Source organism: Pyrgilauda ruficollis, unplaced genomic scaffold (assembly GCF_017590135.1).
Source record: "Pyrgilauda ruficollis isolate IOZ18807 unplaced genomic scaffold, ASM1759013v1 scaffold2, whole genome shotgun sequence".
In the NCBI taxonomy this organism is placed as follows: domain Eukaryota; kingdom Metazoa; phylum Chordata; class Aves; order Passeriformes; family Passeridae; genus Pyrgilauda; species Pyrgilauda ruficollis.
Genome location: NW_024519206.1, coordinates 12861892 through 12883504, shown reverse-complemented (window position 1 = coordinate 12883504; position 21613 = coordinate 12861892). Strand labels below are relative to the sequence as shown.

General features: G+C 41.8%; 1 protein-coding gene across 5 annotated transcripts in view; it reads right to left on the bottom strand.

The window, feature by feature from the left end:
• CREB5 (cAMP responsive element binding protein 5) overlaps positions 1 to 18492 on the bottom strand; it is a 257284-nt gene extending 238792 nt beyond the window's left edge. For 2 of the 5 annotated variants that reach the window (XR_005955006.1, XM_041466236.1), the window contains exon 1: positions 17408 to 18176. Coding sequence is in view for 3 of the 5 variants with exons in the window: in XM_041466236.1 (XP_041322170.1) it covers positions 17408 to 17410 (3 nt within the window). In the remaining 2 variants the exon portion in view is untranslated. The other 3 variants (XM_041466235.1, XM_041466234.1, XM_041466238.1) reach the window with 3 other exon arrangements.
• Between the last annotated feature and the right edge of the window lie 3121 nt (positions 18493 to 21613).

The window sequence follows — 21613 nt, the reverse complement described above, 5'->3', positions numbered from 1 at the left end:
GAGTAGCTATTCAGTAAATTAGTATGTGATATTAACTAAACCTATTCAGTTGATGAACACAAGAATCAGCCTCGAAGTAGCAATTAACAAATTATTCCTAAACAGGTGTCACTTATACAGTAAGTCAGGCTATCATTTTTCTATAATTCACCAGGAAAATCCTGACTTCTTCCATACAGTAAACACAATTTAAGCAGATGGTATATTCTCAAAAGGCAAGAGACCTATACTTAAATCAATGATGTTGGATGTGAAGGCTTACACTGAAAGTCAGTAGAATTTGTGGCACATCTCCTTGAGATTTAGGAATGATTTACTACTATGCTGAGAGAATAAGCCCAAGATCTAAATAAAAAAAAAACAGAGCTCTTGTTTTTCTATCGAAAATAGTCACTGACACCTATCATGCTGGGGTTTTTTTAAAGAGTAGCATATTATCACAAAAATATTGGAATCCCTGCTAATGCAAACAGTGTTTTTAATGCCCCATAGCAGAAACACACTAATTCGTTGCCTTTCCGTCTTGATCTTGACAAAAGTCATTTCTCTGTATAGTCTCACTGCTCTTTAGAGAGATTTATGTACATCTGATGTTGAGTCCCTTGGGTTACTGAATGCTTGAACACATGAAACAAACTGGCAGATGAGAGTCTGCTTTAAACCAAACATTGCTGCAGAAAGCAAAGGCTGAATAGATTGAAAATGTACATAGGAGGAAAATGCTCCGAGTTCTTCACGCGAAGTCAACAGCTCCCTTTTTAAGCCCCATTTCATTGGGCTTTCTTAAGAGAGTGTTTTCACAGCAGGAAACATTCGCCTCTGAAACCGCGTGGTTCAATTTTTGTGCTCACCCCGTGGGTGAGCCCGCCCATCCATCCATCCATCCATCCATCCATCCATCCATCCATCCATCCATCCATCCATCCGTCCATCCCAGAGCTCGCGGTCCCGGCCGCAGCCCGGGCGGGCGGGTGAGTCGCGCCCCTTCCCGGCGCCAGGCGCGGGCTGGCAGCAGCCTCTGCTGGCGACCGGGCGCACGGAGCGGGCCCGCGAATTCACCATGCCGAGCCGGCTGCCCCAGCCGCAGCTGAGCATCTCCGCGTGTGCGAGGAGTGCTTGCACGGCATTAAACACTGGCAAATGCCCGCTCGTATTTCTCTTGGAAGTGCCGTGATTTTCTTCCTTCCTACTCTTTAGAAAAGTACGCGAGAAGTTCCTCCAGGTTTTCAAACTTTTATCTAAAGATACCTGCGAAAGGTAACCAAAAATTATGTTTAATGATGTGAAGAGGCACCATAGAGGTGCAGGCAGATGTGCAGGAGTTCTGCAGTCACTCCTCAGAAGCCCAGATAGCACAGACCGCAAACGTGGACTTCTGCTGGATAAACTGCAACAAATTGCAGCATACACATACTTATGGTCTGTTACACAAACCATATAACTGAGAAGAAAAGCCCTCAAAAAGGAAGGGAAGATGCACTCATTGTTTTGAGGCAGAATACAGAGCCCACTAGAAGTTCACTGGAAAGTAAACCTGATCCCCAGCACCAGCGTACTCATTTGCTGTCTTAATTTGCTGGTATAAGAGTTGCTGAGTGAAGATTATTTTCCAATTGATGTGATTAGTATAAACAATTTTAGCCTTCATTACCCACTACGTTTAGTTTTTCATGAGAGTATTTTTCCAAGCCTTTGGAAATGTAGAAATTACAAGCATCTTCAAGCAGAATCCCAAATCAGTGGCACAAACAGCAGCAATCTGATTTAATACCATAACGATTTACTGCAAGGTCTTTCATCCAGCTGGCACAGCACAATCACCTAACCTCAAAAATTTATTCCCAAAGAAATCACAATCACTAGACAACCAGGTAAATAGAATATTTTAAAATGGAAAGCTTTTAATCATCTTGAAAGTAAATTTGTTCTAATGGACAAAAGAAGTATAAACAACAGTATTATATTGTAAACAGTGGAACAATGTTTACAGCCAAAAAAAGAACATGCCTTTTGACACAAAACACCTTCACTGACTTTCTGATTGATCTGAATTTGCATTTTCCCTTTGCTTTGAAATTAAAGCCAAAGTTTTTCTGAAGTATTCTTTCATGATAAGAAAACCTACCTTATCTTATGGCAAATGAACTTTATCCTGGAGACATGGGAGGAGCTGAGAACATCATGATTGGGAAATATCACATTTCCTCACTTTCACCTTTCTTCCAATTCACCTGGGGCTGTTTCCTCCAAGATTTTTTCAGCAGCCTTAAGAGACACAGCACAGGAGGCCACCAGAAGGCATTGCTGGAGGAACACAGAGCTGGTCTTCTCTTGAGCATGGTCTGCTAGAAAGCAACATCCCATCTTCCAAACTGGGTCCAGCTTATGGAGAAAGAATATTCACCCACCTACCACAACTGCTGCCACCTCTGAAGACCTCCAAGAATTTGCAAACAGACTTTCTGCTCAGGTGAGCTGGTGTTTTCTGTTAGGGAACACTGCAGGACACCACGTTTAGATGCAATTTTGATGACCCTAGAGCTGAGGGAATTCCCTGATATATGTGGCACAGCTTGTGCAGGTGCAGGGAGCCCAGGCAGACCACCCACTGAGAAAGTTACAGGGACAAGCAGGGCAAGGGATATGCCTTCCCCCTGTCCAACAAGTACCAGTAAAGGGAGGACAGATTCATCCTCCTAATCAGGAAACAACTGAGCTAACACAGCCCAAATTCTTGATGGAGAGCCTCAGGTCCCTGCAGGTCCCAGATTTCTGTTCCAGCTAATTCAAACCGAGCGCATTGTCAACCATCACTTGGAAAAGCCATACCAGTGGGGACAAGCAAGACCAAACAGACCTCCCATTTCCAACTTTCACTTAAAGTGAAAGCAAATATTTTTTAAGAAATCCCTTTTTTTTTTTGAACTATCATAGGTACATGTGGTGGAGAGGCAGAGAGCTGAGAGTTTCTCCACAGATCTGTACAGCAGATCTGTAGCTGTAATTTGATTTGCCATAAAGTTGACCATCACACGGGTATCTTAATCAAAATCTAAAATGCAGTTAGATTGGTCAAAATTTTCCCAACCAAGTTCTGCACAAACAAAAGCCCACCATTGAGGGAATCAATCTTCTCAGTCATCACACACACAAGGATTCACTGAGTCTTTTACTTCTTTTCTTTGAACTCTTAATTTCTTTTACCTTTACCTTCCACTGCAGCTACTTACAATCTCTGTAATTACAGCTTCACAGTCTTTTACAGTTAATAAGGAGTTTGGTAGTTCAGCAGAGAGATTGCCCAGCCATCAGATTCTGAGGCTGTAGGAAAGCTGGTGCCACCTACCACTTGGTTCAGGGAACTGACCAGCAGGAGTTTGATTTTAAGTGATCGTTTGCCCATCATGCAGAGGTTTTTTTCTTGCTTCAAGCAAACTGTGAAATCCATGCAAATCTGCCTTACAGCATTAATGCAACCAAAATGGGACATACAGAATTTCTAATGCTGATAATGCTTGAAAATCTTGAATGAAAGGAAGCATGGAAGCAGGTGAGAAGGAACAGAAACCCTTTTTTTCCCTCACTACAGGCTCTGATTTTTTTTTTTTTTTTTAATTTTTTTTTTTTTTTTTTTTTTTTGGCAATTGTACATGGAATTCCCCTTCAGACAGTGCAAGGTTTTCCACTGATGAGCGGTAGGGTTTTTGTGGCTGGTCTGGGGGGAGAAATAAAACAAACAAACAAAGAAGCACATATACAAGCTTTTCAGACAGAATATAAGTCAGATGTTATTCATCAACTGTGAGTTACCATGACTTAGTGAAAATACAGCAGCATTACTCTCTGTTCTGACAGCACCTTACTTTGGTGGCTGGACCTTAAAATGTACAAAATACTAAATTTTTGTTGAGACTTAATTTACTGTTAAAAGTCAACAGTTTCTAGCAGGGAAGAGTTCCACCTGTGGAGGATGACTTCATGGCTTTTTTCAGAGCCTCCACAAAACCGAAAGGCCTTGAGAAAGAAGCAGATTTCACCCACTGTTGGCTGGTCCTACCCTGGTTCTCCACCCCCTCCTGCCTCCAACATCCCCACTAGAAAATCTTTACGTTTCTCATTCCAAAAACAGACCAGAAGATGGTCTGCAAGCTCTTCCACCTCTCTTGTTAGTAGGGATTTGTATATACTTCTCCTGCTTTGCCACGTTGATGCATCCAGTTGCCTGACAACCTCTTGGTCTCATTCTCTTGGGTTCAGTCTCAAAGGAGCCTTCTGCAAACACTTGCTCACCTCTGCAAGGACAGAGCCCTTAACTGTAACCACAGGATACAGCTTTGGGTTGGAACACTGGAGTGCAAGGCCAATTCGCTTGGTTAATTATTTAATCTCCAGCTACAGAGTTTGAACCAAAGGGGAAGAGGCAATTGAAAAATAAAACTAAAATTACACACATATAGACACACGTGAGTACTTCTCTTCATGCTTAAAAATAAAGAGCGGGCTTGGAAAAAAGGAATATGCCAAACACTCTCACTGGTAAATTCTTAGTGAATTAATTTTTGGGAGGTTGCTGATACAGAAAACAGGCAGAACATCAGAAACCACCACACTTCACAGAAACCTCTTTTTCATCTTGCAGAAAGTTGTTTTGCCTTGGCAGTTTATATGTTAACCTCTATATGATCACACTGAAAAAAAAAAAAAACCCCGTTACTTCTCTTCATTATTCATTTCCTTATTTGAAGCAAAGGAAGTAATACACATTTCACATTTATACCTTGCTCTTCCTATATACTTTTAAATATTCTCAGACAGTTATCAAGCCTAATTTTTGCAAAGAGCTCAGGCCCAGCTTCCCAGGCCATACACATACAGTAGTCATGTGGCAATGAGCTCCCATTAGGTCAATCAAATTTAAATTCTACTCCAAGACAGAGCATTTCAGTCACTGTCTGCATGTGCTTAATTGGTAGATTATGGACAGAAAGTGAAAGCCATGTTAGCAACAAGTTTGCCTGGGTTTCAGTGTTTGGGGATGAGAGGAAAAATCCTTATGATTTATTGTTAAAGCTCAGACAGAGGGCATTTTTCCCTGTATTATAACTATTTGTATATGAAAGGTATACCAGTAGCTTTTGTAGAATTTACATGTACAGAAACCATGAAAAAACGTGTTTTTCATGTGATCAGTAACTGATACAATCAGGCTAAAAACATCATTCTTCATTGACAAAACCTGAGACTGAGACATTTCAAAGCTCCCTGGGAAGATTTTTCATTAATTTCTAGAGGATGCATGCAGATAAATTGACTAGACATTTATTTTAAATTGTATTTTCAACACCTCTGGGTTCTATCTAAAGTTTCCTGAGCGATTTGTTATCTTTTTAATTAATCTGAAAGAAAATACATTTTTCTAATTTCTGGGATTTTGTATTGTCAGCCAAATTTATTTTGTAGTTACTCTTTTGGCAAAATGAGATTTTGCAATCTGTGTTTTTCAAATCAGAAAGGTAGTTTTTGCATCTTAATTTGGTTAAAGAAACAGACAACACCAACCTTCATTTGGAAGATCATGAATTCTGACAGGAGGGGCAACCAAATTATCAATGCAACTCTTGCAGCAGCAAACATCATTAGCATTGGCCATGAAGTTCAATTAAACGGATCATACAAAAACTAACAGGCTGAAATCCTGTTACCCTTGAAACCGACAGCAAAAATCTCACAGATTCCAGTGGGTGCATCACTGTGCTACAACCTTGACAAAGAAACCACCTGGGGCTTTGTAATGCACAAAGGAGCCACTTTCCCAAGGACGTGCATTACCTACATGTGATTGTATCCAGTCATAAATGTAATTTTCTTTGTGCTGTACAGGAGGTGCCTGAACTGATTTGCAGTGTTGCTAGAAGAGATGGACAAGCCACCAAGAGACTCCACAGCAGTGTTCTAATAATGCCTGCCTTTCACAGAGACTGACCTCTTTTCACCTTGCTAAAAGCAGTAAGTAGCAAGTAATAGATCTTGTCAAAGGTTACTCTGTAGAATAACCTCTGGAGATATTAGATAGAGGTGTCCAGAGAAATACCACAAAGGTGCTGACAAGGAAACCAAAGGGATTATGATTAGGAAGTGTGAATAAGCTAAGGTTTCAAACATACTCAGATTTTGGTTAGAAATGCTGAAGTACAGGAAGGAAATGTTCTACATACCATCAAACCACCAAAACACACACTTGAAAAGACAAGTTAAAGAGCCATCATATGGAGATTAAATACTATACATGATCTAAAAAAAGCAATTCCACACACTAGAATAAGCCAGAATTTCTTCCTCATCAAATCCTAGTATGTCTCCTGATAAAAAATGAGAAATTAATCTGCTCAAAGGGAAAAAAAAAAAAAAAGCCATACCTAGGAAGAATTAATTGTTCCTTCAGCTCCCTTTTAATCCATCCTTGAATATTCAAATTAATCAGAAATTCCACCAGATAATTCCCAGTAAGAGAAATCCATTTAAGTCATCTACATTTCCCATAAAGAAGAAATATGTTTTAAAAGACCCTAAAAACCTAAGCCAGTAGCATAACTAAAAAGCATAACTAAAAAAAGTTACTCCAATTTCTGAATTTCTCCATTTACTCCAATTTCCGAATTTTAAAAATTATGCAATGATTTAATTCAAAACAAGTCCAAGATATTTCTGACAGTATTCATAGTAGAGGACAGCCTCTCCTAAATTTACTCTCAGCACAGGTGCCGTACAAAGACTTGGTTTCTTTCAGCCTATCTTTTCCTGATCCCATCAGTTGATTACATTGATTTTGCAATGCCCTCCAGGGAAGGCAATCGTCTTCCCTGTTCCAGCCAGATCAGACCAGACCTAGTCTAAGGAAATATCTGGGAGATGTGGCCAACAAAAGGCCTCTACCCAGCTACTTGAAGTTCTCAAACAAAACAGCTTTCCAGGAGCTTGTCCCTGTCTCATATGCACAGAACTATATTGTTCAGATAAGAAAGATAAAGAGACCCCAGCTTCCCAAGTCAAGAGCAGAGAAATGAAGGCAGATAAACATGAAAGTGTTTTCATCAACCTGAAAGACTTTATTCATCACCAAAAAAACCTCTGAAAGATGTAGTGCCTTATGTCTTCCTTAATATAAATAAATTTTCAAAGAGGATGAACCTCATTTTGAAAAAATGTTGAAATAGAGTATTTTGACTTTTTCACATCATTTTCTCCCTTTTATTTTGGCTGAAGCTACTCAGAAAATTTGATCTTTAACTGTGAATACTTTCAGGCCCCCATTCTTTTCAGTAAAGTTTCTTGTGTGAAAGTCTTTGGTGAGTATTTTTTCCCTCGAAAAATATCACTAGCCTGGCTGCAAAGGCCAGATGTACTCCCCTCCAAAGAGGCTGCTCAGAGGCCACCAAGTTTAACTCCTGGCAATTACTACTTGATTTAACCTGGATGGGGTGCAGAAAAAAAACCCCTGTGGCCCAGCAGTCTTCTCTACACAACGGCAAGGAAATCCCCTCTGTGCTAAATATGGGGCTTAGCAAGAGACAAGAGGCTCTGTCAGGACCTTGCTGCTTCTCTGACCATCTCACATGCACCATATTTGTGAGCACAAGGCAGATCTCACTGCCACAGTCACACAGCCACATGGCGCAGCAGCACTCCCAATGCCACATTTTTCCCTGTTCAAGGAAGGCTCTTTCCTTGAAAGAAAACATATAACAAGGAGCTCTGCATATCCAGTATGTCAAACCGACGCTTTCTTGCAAGGCATCCTCAGTACATTTAAGCTATCTGACACCAACATAGCAAATTCAAATTTAAAAAGAAAATCAAATCTTTTTTCATGACCAGCTTGATAAAACAGTCATCATCATGCTTCTTATTGTCCTCATCATAAATTAATTTAGAATTAATTACAATGCTGAAAATATTTCTTCTAAGCTCCTTCTGCGCCTAAAAGCTTTCAGCCTGGTGAAAAGCTTTTGGCTGACAGTGCACTGACTCAAAACTCTGAAATGAAAACTGGAAGACTGACAGCCTAGAAATAGGCTGTCTCAATATTTTGGAATAGCAACTTTTTGGCAAGAAAATTCGTATAGAATCAGACAACATGAGAGAGAAAATACAACATGTAGCGTCCTGACTGCTACAGAGGGAGCAATGTTTCCCAGTGCTTCCTTGTGTATCCTGCAAGCTCCCCTCAATTCAGATAATCCAGTAAGAGGTTCAAGTGTAAGGCCACCGCATAGCAGTAAAATAAACTATCTGGAACTCCTAAATTTGAGGGTATTATTAAGTTGGTTGACTCATCTGGGATCCATTGACTTTAACTGTTCCTGTTAAAAACAGACCACTATAATTTTTGCTGAGGAACAAAGAAAAAATGTTGGGGGGCATGCACATAGCTGATAGCTTATTTTTTACAGCACCTATTTGACTACACATAGAGCTGCATTCATCAGTCCCAAAGCTTTTTAACTAAACACTAGGGAATACAAATGTTATCATTCTTGATAACATTAAAGGTGACTTTCAAAAGAATAAAATTCCCTATTCTGTGTAATGTAACGGAGGCCAGAAACGTTTTCCTCCAAAGCAGGATTTTTGTACCATGAAGGTACACACAGAACTCCTCATGTTAAAGGACTCCTTGAAGGCTACAGAGTTGGAGCACATCTTTTTTTTTTTTAGCTCTCTGCTGAAGAGCTGAAGCATGTCTTGATTTTTAGCAAGGAGAGCTTTACTCCCAAGAACTTGTTAGCAGTTTGAATTAATGAAAAATTAAGTTTAATCTCAATTTTACTAAACTTTGGAGAAAAGGGGCCCAATGACACTAGTCCCTGAATGCCCTAAGCAACCATTGACCTCAGTGGGAATTGAGGTTGGTCCTACTTTTGATTGACATGGCACCTTGCAGAATTAGATACAATCCCCTTCCCTTCCTCCTAAGAATGTATTTTTTCCCCATTAGCCGTCTGATTTTTATTTTGCTTTGACCAGAGATGAAATGAATGTAGATGTTTTGGTGCCGACAACCTCCCTGTCAAATTATATAGTGACTTCTCATGCTAAAACTTGTTTGTTTTCACACCATCATCACTGATGATCTCAGCACAGCAGCGCTTCGAGAATAATGGTTTAGTCAAACGCAAAGCCAGCAGAAGGAACATAAAACAATGTGTGCTTATATAGGGCCTACATAAATAGTGCTTTTTAAAAACGTTTGGCAATGAAATAATACTTGTGGGTTTGTTTCACTTTTTTTTTTTTTTTTATAAATTAACCTCTGGATTGTTAAGGATCCAGAGATTTTGCACACCAGAGTGGTTATAGGGCCTAAAATATATGTTATAGCCTCTCACAAAAGAATATACACAGAAGATGTCCTTTGTGTGCCATTAATAATAGACCATGGGCCATACCCTCACTTCACACAGTGTCAGAGAAGTCAAGCCATTTATACCAATCTCAAAAGAAACAGAGCTGACCCCACATATGCTGGGCCAAATGAAGAAAATAGGAAGCAAGCGAGTGTACATGATTAGGGCTGGGCAAAACGCAGGCTGTACACTGGACTCTGTCTATTTATCACTCTTTACAATGTTTTTCTTTACTCAAAATTCCCTGTTTACTGCTGTTTAAAAAACAAAATCAGAGCAGCTCAGGCAGTGCTGACATTTTTCCCCATTTCTCAAAGACTTTGTTCCCACTCTCAGGCCAGCTTGGGAGCTATGCAAGATGCCCGAGTGTCCTGGGTGTTGCTTTGTGCAGTGCTACAGATAAATACCCCAATTTATTAAAACTGCTGAGCCACACTGCCTCCTCGCTTCTTTTGCCCTCTATCACCTCTTTTCTTTCAAATACTCAAAGAAAAGCTAAAACCTCCACATAAAAATTGTAACTGAAGTCTAAGGTGTTACTTCCAATGCACAGCTGCGTTGTTAATCATGAAAATGCACATCATACTTAGGAGCAGAATTATATCCTGCCATGTTTAACTGAAAAGCTTGGTGGGCTTTTCATCTATGTTGTGCAAGCCTGAGGCCAGAGTGGTGACTGTCACAGCCAAAGAGACACAGACAGATAGATGATGGAGAGTGCAGACTGCGCACCCACACATAAAGCGCGTGAGAGGAAGGAGAGTGCACGGAAGGAATATTAATTGAGCGGAAAATAAGTATTCTCAATATCCCCCTGCCCCCTTAAAAAGTAGCCATGAGATGAGGAGAGCTGCAAACATGTTCATCTTGGGGAAACAGCCGTCCTTAACGTGACATGTAAGGCTATTACTTTAATAATGGGATTTGCACAGCGCACAACTGATAGGCTATGTTCAGAATAGACCCCGTGAATCTAATTTTCTTCTCAATGACTATTATTGCAGTTGGTAACTCCACAGATTTCTATAGAGTTGCTCCAGATTTGTATCAGGGTGAGTGGAGAATTAGGCTCTACTATGATATTTTTTAAATCCACAAGAATGTAATTCTACTTACCCAGTCATAAAACCCATGGCTCTTTTGATCCTTTCTACTTTCATAGCAAATTATTTACAGAAGCTTGTCTTTTAAAGATTCTCATCAAAATGGTTAAATTACTGCTTTCTCTCACTTTTTGTGTTAAACCATCAGTTACTCAAATTTAACCCATTTTCATGCCTGAGTCCATGTACTGCTTTACTAGCACTGAAGAATGAAAGGGCAGTGTAGAAAGTGGTTTAAGTTTTATATCATTCATTTTGTTCTCCCACTGCCTTTTTAAAATACTTTTCCGTTGCACATCCAGTAAAAGGAATTTACACTGGCCTTATTTAATAACAGATATAAAACAACTTTTAAGTGCTCCACTAATACACTTAAGAATATGGAAGTAAGAAAAGTTAAGTTCCTTAACTTGTTTTTAACTACAGAATCTCTTCCTTTCCCTCATTTTGCGCACTCTAGAAAATGATGGAAGTCTCTACAGAGGTTGATCCTGATCTCTTCTACCTTTAGGAAAAATATGCAAATGCCATTCCCCCCGTGCCAAGTTATTGCCAGCAAAATGAGGGGTTTTTTTAAGTCACAAAAAATGAAGTTGATGTCATGATTGAAATTATCACAAACCCTTAACCAAAATTTCTTCTTCCTAAAGGATTCATTCAATAAGGAAGTTAAACAATAGGTAGAAAAAGATAGTCCTGAACAAAGCAATTGATGATCTGTTTCTACTCCATTGTTCCACCTTCAGTTTTTACAAGCATTCAGAGAAAAGAAGTTTCTTATAAGTAAGATACTGAAAGCCCAAATTTCTAACACAGACAGTGTCATTTCGGAACAAGCACAATTCCGGGCTCTTTGCCATCACACACTCAGGTCACCTTTGGAGTTTCTGCTGGGCATCTAAAAAAGAATTGTGATAAACTCATTCACTGACTTGACCAGAACCAAAAGCAGATGTGACCAAACCAATTGCCTAAAGTTAATTCAGAGTAGTACCTATGGAGGTATAGTTTACTGTTACAGAATCGTGTAGTTAGAAAGTTTAAGTTAGAAAAGTCCCTTAAGATCATCAAGTTGAGCCATTAACCCAACACTGCCAAATCCGCTACGAAACCATGCCCCAAGTGCCACATCTAATCTTGTAATTACAATTACCTCCAGGGATGGTAACTCAACCATTTCCCTGGGCAGCCTATTCCAATGCTTGACAACCCTTTCAGTGAAGAAATTTTTCCTAATATGCAAGCCAAACCTCTTCTAGTGCAAGTTGAGGGCATTCATAATTTAGGGCTCTGCATCTAGTAGCAAAGCATTGCTGTTGAATAAAAGTTTTCTGAAAAGTTAAGTGAGAGGTATATTTGGACTGGGAATGATTGCAAACTAGTTCAGCCATGACTGAATTACTGGCAGCTGATTTGCAGCATCAGTGCATGACCAAGTGACCTACTAATATCATCATCCATATCTTGGAGCATTTACTTCAACAGAATATTACTCTACAGGTAGTATTTTCAGCACTCCAGAACTGAAAGGTTTAAAAGACAGAAAAGGGGGAAAAAAGAGAGAGGGAGTACAATACACTAACATCTCAATTTATAGCTTGCTGTTATAGCTGCTCTATACAATGCATCCCAAATCCAATCTCAGATTCTGTTTATTGTGCTACAGAGCCCCCTGTGTTGAGCACATTAACTAGCATTCCTTACATTAGACCAGCAGGGGAAAAAAAATCAGATGTTAGATCTAGGAGCCACTGGTCCAGGTTGATTTCCCAGAAAAGACAAATTAGTGTCTGGGTACAGAAACTGTTCTTGCAAACAGCTCAGAAAAAGGTGGTGTTGAACAATGCTGCCTTACATGCAATGAGAGAGTAACTAAAGGCACAAGCCCACAAAGTAAACAGCAAAAAAGGCAGCTTCCTCTAAATAAGAGATGATAGGCTAAATTAATTACATATCTCTGTATTAACTTTAGGCAGTGTATTTAAGGATGACTAGTTTGAGCTCAGTACATTCCTGAACAGAAAACCTTAAAACACACATACATACTGAGATTGGGACCAGACATTTCAACTGCATTGAAATTGTCTGTGAGCAGTGGCACACAAAGACAAGGCCCTTAGGAAGGAAAGAAGCTGCAGTGAGAGAAAAGCAAGCTGCTTGAGAAAACCCTGCAAAGGTTAAAAAGGCAGCAGAAACTATTAGTAGAGTTTATGTGAGATAGAAGGCTCCAGGTGAGATCAAACCATGCCCAATTCCTGTGCTAGCAGAGGTCTCAGTACCTCAGTAAGAGCAATGAAAACATTCAGAACTAAAGAAAAGCAGAATCAGCTAGCAAAGGTAAGAGAGGATTTGTAGTATTTTTTCCCAATTAAATTCGAATCTCATTCCTTCTGGCTTCTTCTAAAGATGTTGCAAGTTTTATCACCCACAAAGTGGAGCCTTCTGGCCAAGCAGGGCTTCACCCCACGCTTTAAAATCACCTTACGTGGCAGGGCGGCACAACAGTGACATGAGCTGTCTCAAAGGAAGAGATTATTAAAACCACACACCTACACAAACACTGCTGGTGACAGTGTTTCAAGGCATTTATTTTGGAGTAGTGTGTGGGACTGACTTCTTGAAAAAATTCTCAAAAAAGTATAAGGCGGAAACAAGAACCAAAAGCAAAACAGCTTTTAAGCTAAGGAAATTGTTGTAAGCTTTCAATGTTTTACTTTGAAAATCCTACAGCCTTCAGCGAAATCCTTGGAAAATCTCTTTGTGTTTATGAAATAGCATTTGATATCACAACCTAAAAACCTACAAACCAGTGCAACCAACCCTTTCTTAACTCTCTAAGGGCAAATAACACCTGCATTTCCCATGCAACGGCTAGTAAAGAAATGCTGACTCTTGGTAATTTTAACTGCAGACTAAAATAACACCTTAGTGAAAAACAGTAGATTAAGTATTATTTTAGAGTTTCAATGTTGCCCCATCAACCTGAGCCATAACAGGAGCAAAACAATCAGTGCACAAACTAACACAAGAGCTCCACGGATGTAGAAAAACACAAGAGCTTATCTGCTTCAACAAGTTCTTTCATCACATATCCAAAACGATAATTTTATGTATGTTATGTTGTGCTTGTTATGTATACCTGAGACTATTTAAATAATTTATTTGATTACATATGTAAGCAAAACAAAAAATATTTCCATAACAGGATTTTGTTTTTACATGTCAAGTCTACAGAAGTTAATTTCTGTACTTAATGCTATAATGTTAAAATCCAGCATGATAACATATTGTCTGAGATCACTGTTTCGTCTGTGTCAGAGAATACTACACCTTCAGAATTGTAAATTAGCATAGTAATATGACTTTTGTTAAGAGGAAAAAATATGTTTTCATAGTTCTTATCCCAAACTCTTGCTTTAAATTTGTGATCAACTTCGATCATTTCTCAAGGCAGAGAAATACAAAAGCCCTAAAAGTTCTTTTTTAAGGCTAGAGCCCTAAAAGCTCTGGAGCGTTATAATTTGCTGAGATAATTTACCAAGAGATAAGGTTGTGTGGGGATGGAGGAGGGGGGAAAAGGGGCTGAATAGCTTGCAGCATGAAGAGAGGACAAATCAAGAGAAATTGTTTGAGATATTGCAGAGTGACTTACCAAGCTCTCTGATCAGCCCTGAAGTTAGTATTTAGGACTGACAGAATCTCAAAGTACTTTAAATATTTCCACTGAGACTCCTATGTATTTGTATCAATTAAAGTTTACACATGAAAGATTAAGCCAAAAAGGCTGGCTTAGTTATAGATGTCTGCCTAATAATTTGATTAGCATGAGATTACCAAAACAGAGTCAAAGCAAAAGAACCACCTAGACCTATGAAGCAGAACTGAAAGACTTGTTGCTTTATACATCTGCTTCTCCAGCAACTGCATCTACTGAGTAAAATATTCCTGCAATAAGTTACAAGAAAAATCAGTGTTCGCGGGCCTTGAGAAAAAAACCCAGTTTGTTCCAATAATAAATCACATGGTCCTTAATAATAATGTTTAAGTGTTTGAAGAAAAAAACAGTTTATAAAGAGTTTATAAGAAAGATGGTCACTGGAATTAAAATTAAAGCTAATAATACATAAACATAGGTATAAACCCTCAAAGCAACAGGTTTACAGGAAATCCAGAAAGTTAACTAATGGCAGAACTTAGAGACATGGGATGACAAAGAGGAAAAGTCCTTGACTAAAGAAATTGTTTTAAAAGCAACAACGACCTTGCAAGAATTCTTCTAACATTTAAGATCCTCATACCCTGATTAGGAGCACAGAGACAGGTTTTCAGAGGGGGCCACAAGGAGACAAGTTAATAACCCAGTTTCAAATCACCCTGCAAGACTTACTGAGCTCAGAGAAATTCTGCCCACACAGAGTTGAAAGGTTTAGTATGTAAGAGCTGCCTTCTGACGGCACAGGGAGATTACCTCTCTCTTATCAACTCCAGAGCGAACTCTAGCTCTCACAGCAACGATCTTTTACAGAAGATTGCTCGGCAGCAAGCAGGATAAATGTGATTGCAGCACATTTTAGATTCTCAGCGTCAGGAAGTGAATATGAAATTTAAAAAGCACCTATTACTCTTTATCTGTGTAAATCATTCTGCTAAGTGGCGATATAAATAAAATTACTTGTACAATCTCGCTACTATCTTCTCTTTAAATGTATATACATGGTTTCTTTCCCCTTACATTTTCTGGGTTAAATTAGCAGAAGAGGAGTGTGATAAATTGAAGCTGAACTATAAATGGGTGTTTTGGAAGGGGGAAAAGGTTTCCGCTTGTTCTAAATGTGTAAACTTTTAAAAATATTGCAATTTTAAATCCTGGAAAAGTGCCATCCAATATTCACAACTGGCAGACAGCGCTTATTACCTTTTTTATATGCTATTACAAAACTTTTTGATTTTAAACATTAGCCTGACTATTCCTAAGAGTCTCCAATTAAAGATGTAACAATAGGAGACTACAGCCATTTCTTTTGCATGCCATAAGTTCATTATTTCTATTTCCTGTTTCACTTAAGTGTTTCTTTTAAAGTTCTGAAACTTTGATGATCTCCACAGTTGAAACCAAACATAAATCCCATACAAGCTAATGGGACAAAGAAAACCCCCAAGTCTATCGACAGCAGTAGATACCACTTCTTCCCAAGCCATATATAATTAAAAATCCCTGGTTAGTTATCATAAAAACAGGCTCCTTACCATAATCTGTAAAGCACAGTCAGGTCCAAGTTGTTTTGTTCAACCACCACACCAACTGTTCCTTCTTTTTAGTGACTTATTTAAAAAAAAGAAAAAGACTCACTTTGCCAGTTATAGCTGGGGGAAAAACTCCCAAGAGCTTTCAGGCTTCATTAATTAGGGCCATCAGAACTGTACTTCATTTAAGCAGGACAAAACAGTGCAATCAAGAGTTATGTCCCAGGCTGTAGCTATCTGCCCCTCTCTCATTCTCTTCTTCTTTCTCTCACCATCTCTTTCAGTAAATGAGACTAATTTTTCCAGCAGCCTTTAGCTCCCTAGATTAACTGAAGTGGAAAATGTGACTACAAACTCATAGCACTGTCTAGCCTCCAATCCAGCACAGAATCAACTTTGTTGTAAGTGTTGAAGGACACCTAGCAAGCTGCTACTTGCTAAGTTCATAACCCAGAAGTGTTCATTCGCACACAACAGGACTGCGCCATCTAGTCAGCTGCCAGCAGCAGGCTTTGGGAGCAGATGCCTCGGGATGCAGGGCTTTAGCCCTTGGGAATGTTCAGTTTCTTACAGATTCAATTGTGGTGCGGGGTTTTTTTAATAAAATATCACTACTGAGATAATCCACATCTAGTTGATATGGGAAAATTTAGGCTATAATAGCGCAGTAAACTTCTACATCTATCTTTGATTTACAAGATAAAAGCAACTTTTAAATTAAAGAGCCTTTCTGCTAGTAGAGCTTATTATGCCAGAGACAGGAATGATTTTCCTAGAAAGTTGTCCCTGTGTGCATGCCTATTATCTTTGCTTTCCCCCTTCCACTAATGAGCATTTATCTAAAGAGCCTGTTAATCCTCTGATGTGTGCTACTGGTCAGAGGTAACAGTTTGAATAAAACCACTAATCACTTATCACTAATCACTGATCATTAATCACACTTTTCCCTAGTGCTTTGCGACCTGTACAGCTCCCTTTAGGATTAAGGAGTCACAAATAAGGAGTTTAGCCATTTTTTATTAAGAATTTCCAGCTTTTGATACCGACAACCTCATTCGCCACATGAAAGTTACAAAACACTGAGAGGGGACTTTCACCAATGTACACTTTTATACTGAAAATAAACAGTACCTTTAGGGAAGCATACCTCCTTCAGCAAAATTCCCACAAATTACCCTGCGTTTTTGCATTCAGCTCTTACTTTCAATCTCTAAATTTTCTTTCAGTCCAGTCTCTGGATTATCACTGCATATATCTTACAAGAAAGTTTTCCTACACCACTGTTCCTTGACGCACTGCTGCTTGTCCAAATGGCCAGACAAGGAAAGTCTGGTGCACACCAGCGGGTGAATCTTTCTCTAACAACTGCAGTCTCAAGAAAAGCCCAAGTAAGATGCTCCACAGTAATTATTATTCTTCTGTTCAAGCTTCAATTTCATCTAGCTAAGCACTGTTTCTTACTGATAATATATGGAAATCTTCTAATCTTGCTGCTTAAGTCACTTCTCATATCGGTCTGGATTTAAAAAAAAAAGAAAAAAAGAAAAACCAAACAACATATGGACATTTCCCTTTTCCTACCCCCATCTCTGAAACTACCTCTCTCTTTCCAATTATAAAGCTTATATTGAGCCCTGGAGATGAAGGATCACTCACCATGCTCGGACATAAATAATAGAGGAGGCAGAGTTTAGCAAGTATTCCCCTTACACTCCTGCAGCTCTTATCGTCCTGAAAACTTCGCTGGGGAGAGAGAGACCCCTGTAAGAGAGGACAGTAGCGGGGGGACGCGGAGCTGGGGCCGGGGGGAATGATCAGCGGAGTAGAGGGGCTGTTAAGGGAGAGGAAGGCTGCAGAGAGGGGACCTTGTCAACACTCGCCCCCTCCCCGCACCCGAGGGCATCAGAAGCGGAGCATCAGCCCCGCACCGGCCCGCAGCATGACGTAAGGGCCGGCAGCAGCCCGGCACCCGGGGTGTCTCACGGGGAAAGCGGCCGCGCACCGCTCGGCGCACCGCTCCGCGGCCACCGCCGGCTGCTCCCGGCTCGCTGGGAGGCACGGCCGCCGCCGCGAAACTTAGCGAGAAGTTTTGGGGGCGGCGGGGAGAGAGGATGGCGGGGCAGCGCGCCGCCGAGCTGTCACCGCCGGGTGCCGCCGGGTTACGCTGAGGCTGGAGCCGTCCAGCCCGCCGTGGGCGCGGGGACTCCGCGGTGGCTCCGCCGGGAGCTGCCCACCCGCTCGCTCCGCTCGGGGCAGCACCAGCGGGGCGCTGCTTGCGCTCCGCGGCAGCCGCCCCATCTCATCCCATCCCATCCCGTCCCGGGAAGCAGCGCGCAGACTTCCCAAACTCCCTGAAGTGCGGACAGGGAGTCCGGCTTCCCCGCGTCTCGGCGACCGTGCGCTCCCGCCCCCGCCGCTCTGCCCTGCCCTACCCTCCGCGGGACGCGGGGTCGCTCACGCCCCTCTCCCCGAGCACGGCGGGGACGCGGGAGCGGCGGGACCCCGCGCCCGCGACGGAGACCGGCGCTGCCGCCTCCGGAGGAGATGCGGTGGCGGAGGAAAGAGCCCCTGCAGCCGCAGGCTGCCCCTTCCCCAGCGCGCACCCGGCGCTGCAGCGCTCGGCTCCGTGCGGGGTGCGCTGCGGGGTGCGCCGCGCGCCGCGCCGGGCGCCTTCCCGGGGCAGCCCCGTATTTTTAGGAACTTACCGCCCGGCGCGGCGGGGACGGGACCGGCAGCGCGGCCGGAGGAACCACGTTGGACTGAGGGACGGTTACAATACGTTCTATTTAGAGAAGCATTACATCACCCTCCGTGACGTCACGTGGGATTCCTGAACTTCTAAATCATTGCGGTCCGTGCCGGGCGGGGGGGGCCGGGAGCGCGGGGCGGGGGCGCGGCCTCGGGCGGTCCCGCCCCCGCCGGGTGCGGGGCGGAGCGGGGGTGAGTCAGCCTGGAAGCGGCGGCCCGCCCCCCGCGTCCCGGGCAGCCGCGGGCTCCGGCAGCGATGCCCGGGCGGGGGCTGCCAGGGGAAAGCGGTCTCCTCCTGGCCGTGCCGAGCTCCGGCAGGCGCGGAGCCTCTGCTGAGTGACAGCCGCACGGGAGGCCCGCGCTCAGCTGGGACTCGCGTCCTGCAGCCCCGAACTCTTTCGGGGTTTGTTTGCTTGAGTTTCTTTATCTAGAAAATGTTTAAGGAGTAACGCGGTGCCCGAGAAGCGAGGGAAATCTGCGTCTCGAGCTGCAGCCCTGCAAGGGTGCACCGCTGTGCACCTGCCCAGGTGTGCCCGGAGTCCGCCTGGCAGGGTTTGGTGCCGCGGCGGAACCCCGGCGGCGCTGGAGCAGCGCAGTCACAAAGAATCTTAATTGATATAATAGAGTGTCTCATTGCTTTTTGAACATTTCTGCATCTAGTTGGCAGTGTCTCTGAGTCGTCGTCCGGGACGCTTGCCGGTGACAAAGTTATTGTTCCACCCGGTTCCACCCCGTAACTACTTCAGTGCCTTATTTCCCCCTTTTTTTTTTTTTTTTTTTTTTTTTTTTTTTTTTTTACTCTCAGCCCAATGCTCCTCAGAAGTGCCTCTAGTACCTGGGTCTGGAGGTTCCTTTGGCACCTTACTCCACACTGCAGTTATCTAGGAGGGATTTGTATCAAAGATACACGATTGAACTGGATTTAGCAGCTGATTCATGCCAGGAGGTATGACTTAATTCTGATGCAGTGTTTTAGCACCTAAGCCTGGAATGTCTCATGAGGAAAGCTCAGTGTTTTGAGGGTCTCAGCATCTGCAATGGCTTGCTCAGTTTGGTTTTTCTCCGATATTCCATTAAGAGAGGAGAGAGTAATACAACACGTACTGCCAAAATCGGGAACTACTTTACAAATGGCAATAATACAGCACTTTACTCCTAATAATACCATTATTTTGCAGGTTTATATTAGGCTAATTATCATCTTCAGCTTTTAACAATTCACTGGCACTTTATGCAGGATTTAGGCAGATAGAAGCAAATCCTATCGGTGACTGATGATAGGTTTTGAACTCATTTAACTCCTTAGGATAAAGCTCAATGATACTGTCACTGTAAGACTTCATTTTGTCAGGTATTATCTTTGGAATTGCATATCAAGTACAAAGTGCCTTACCTCTAAACGTCCTGGAATTATAAAGTACACAGATGACTAAATTAATAATTGCAGCTATTTCTGTCTCACAGGAAGGGTTTTAGCATACACAAACACAGCAGTTTTTAAGGCCATTACAAAAAGATTTAAGCGCAGGAAACAGCTCTGCATCTCTCATTTAGGTTTCATCGTACAATTTATGTACTCACACTTCTCACAGACATGCAGCTGGCACTGTGGCTGATCGATGGGTTTTCGTGGGATTGCAATGAGGTTTTTCTCCAGTTTTCTCAATGAGACTGAACTGTAAATGGCAATGGAGAACTCAGGTGCCAGTCAAGCACAACAGGGCCCAAATCCGCCAGCAACTTCTGTAGTAAGACTCAGTTATGGCAAAAAAAGATCCTAAAGGCAAGATGAACAGGACCACCACTTTATTCAGATCAATAGCTTTACCTGCCACATATATATTTGGACAGATCTCTACCACTTGAAGAGACAGGCAGCTTGTGGCTGCAGTTTGTGTGTGTCTGCCCTACAGAGGGTAGTGACAAATGCTTTGACAGGTGGTTACCTTGGTTTTCGCTGACAGCGGAGCCAGAGAGGTTTTGGGTTCCTGATATGAGTCTCAGGGCCCGAGGAAAGACTCTTGAAATGAGTTGCAGTCCTGGGGGGGAGAATGAGTTCAGAATAATGTCAACGGTTTCTCTGAGGTTGAAATCTGTTGCAATATGTGTCACATATTATTGCTTTCCTCCATGCCCAACTTCTGTTTCACTTGCCACCCTCAGATTCTGTTTCTCTCCTCCCTCTTCCACCTCTTTACTTCTCTATTTCCATTTTTCTTTTGCCTGTTACCAACCTTCTCTCTGTTCTATGGCGACCACTCTGATCTCTGAATGGGGATATGAAAAGGAGCACTGAGATGCAGCTTTGTTTTGTTCTATGCTCACTTTAATCCCTGGTGTTTGAGCGGTTCACAGAGAAGAAAATGTGTCAATGCCTTCAGCCTGAGAACACTGAGCAGAGAAGGGACATTGAGAAAATGTAATTGCCAAGTTCTTTCTTGATTTAAACTGTGGGATGTTGATAGTAAAAGAGATGCTCCTCTGCCTGCAAAGTTGCTGCTTTCAAGTCGAGCTGATGTCTGCTTGCGTGCTGTCACTGTGAAGAACAACTCTTTAATATGAACTCCTCTAAAGGTGGTTTGAATTAGCATATTCCACTCGGCAAATGAGGAATGTAGGCAGAGTCAGTTACCGCAGCTCAGCTGACAAGCCGTAACTTGAGAACATGCTCTATATGGGGGACAAATTTGAGCAAATCTTAGAAGCTAATCAAAGGCACCTCCTGGAACAGCAAAATGATCATTCTGCAGAACTTCAGGTTCCTGTTCCAAAAGCACTATATGTTAAAAATAAAAAACGAACAAACCGAAACAAAACACCACCAAACAAAAAACACGAACTTGTGAAATGCGGGTTAATGTTAGGCAAGGAGACTTCCTTTTTATGAAATATTGTTCAGCAGTGATTGAACTGTGGAAGCAGTTTTCCAAAATACTCCTGCCTAGGGCAGGAAAGCTCCATCCTGAATGGTTCAAAACTTGGCAATGTTTTTAAGAGATTGAAGAAACTTGTAATGAAAAGTACTGAGCAATCAACTCCATGAGGCACTACCTGTTCTTTCATAAACTAATTTAAAGGTACAAAGTCATACACTGCTTTTCTATTTTTATACTC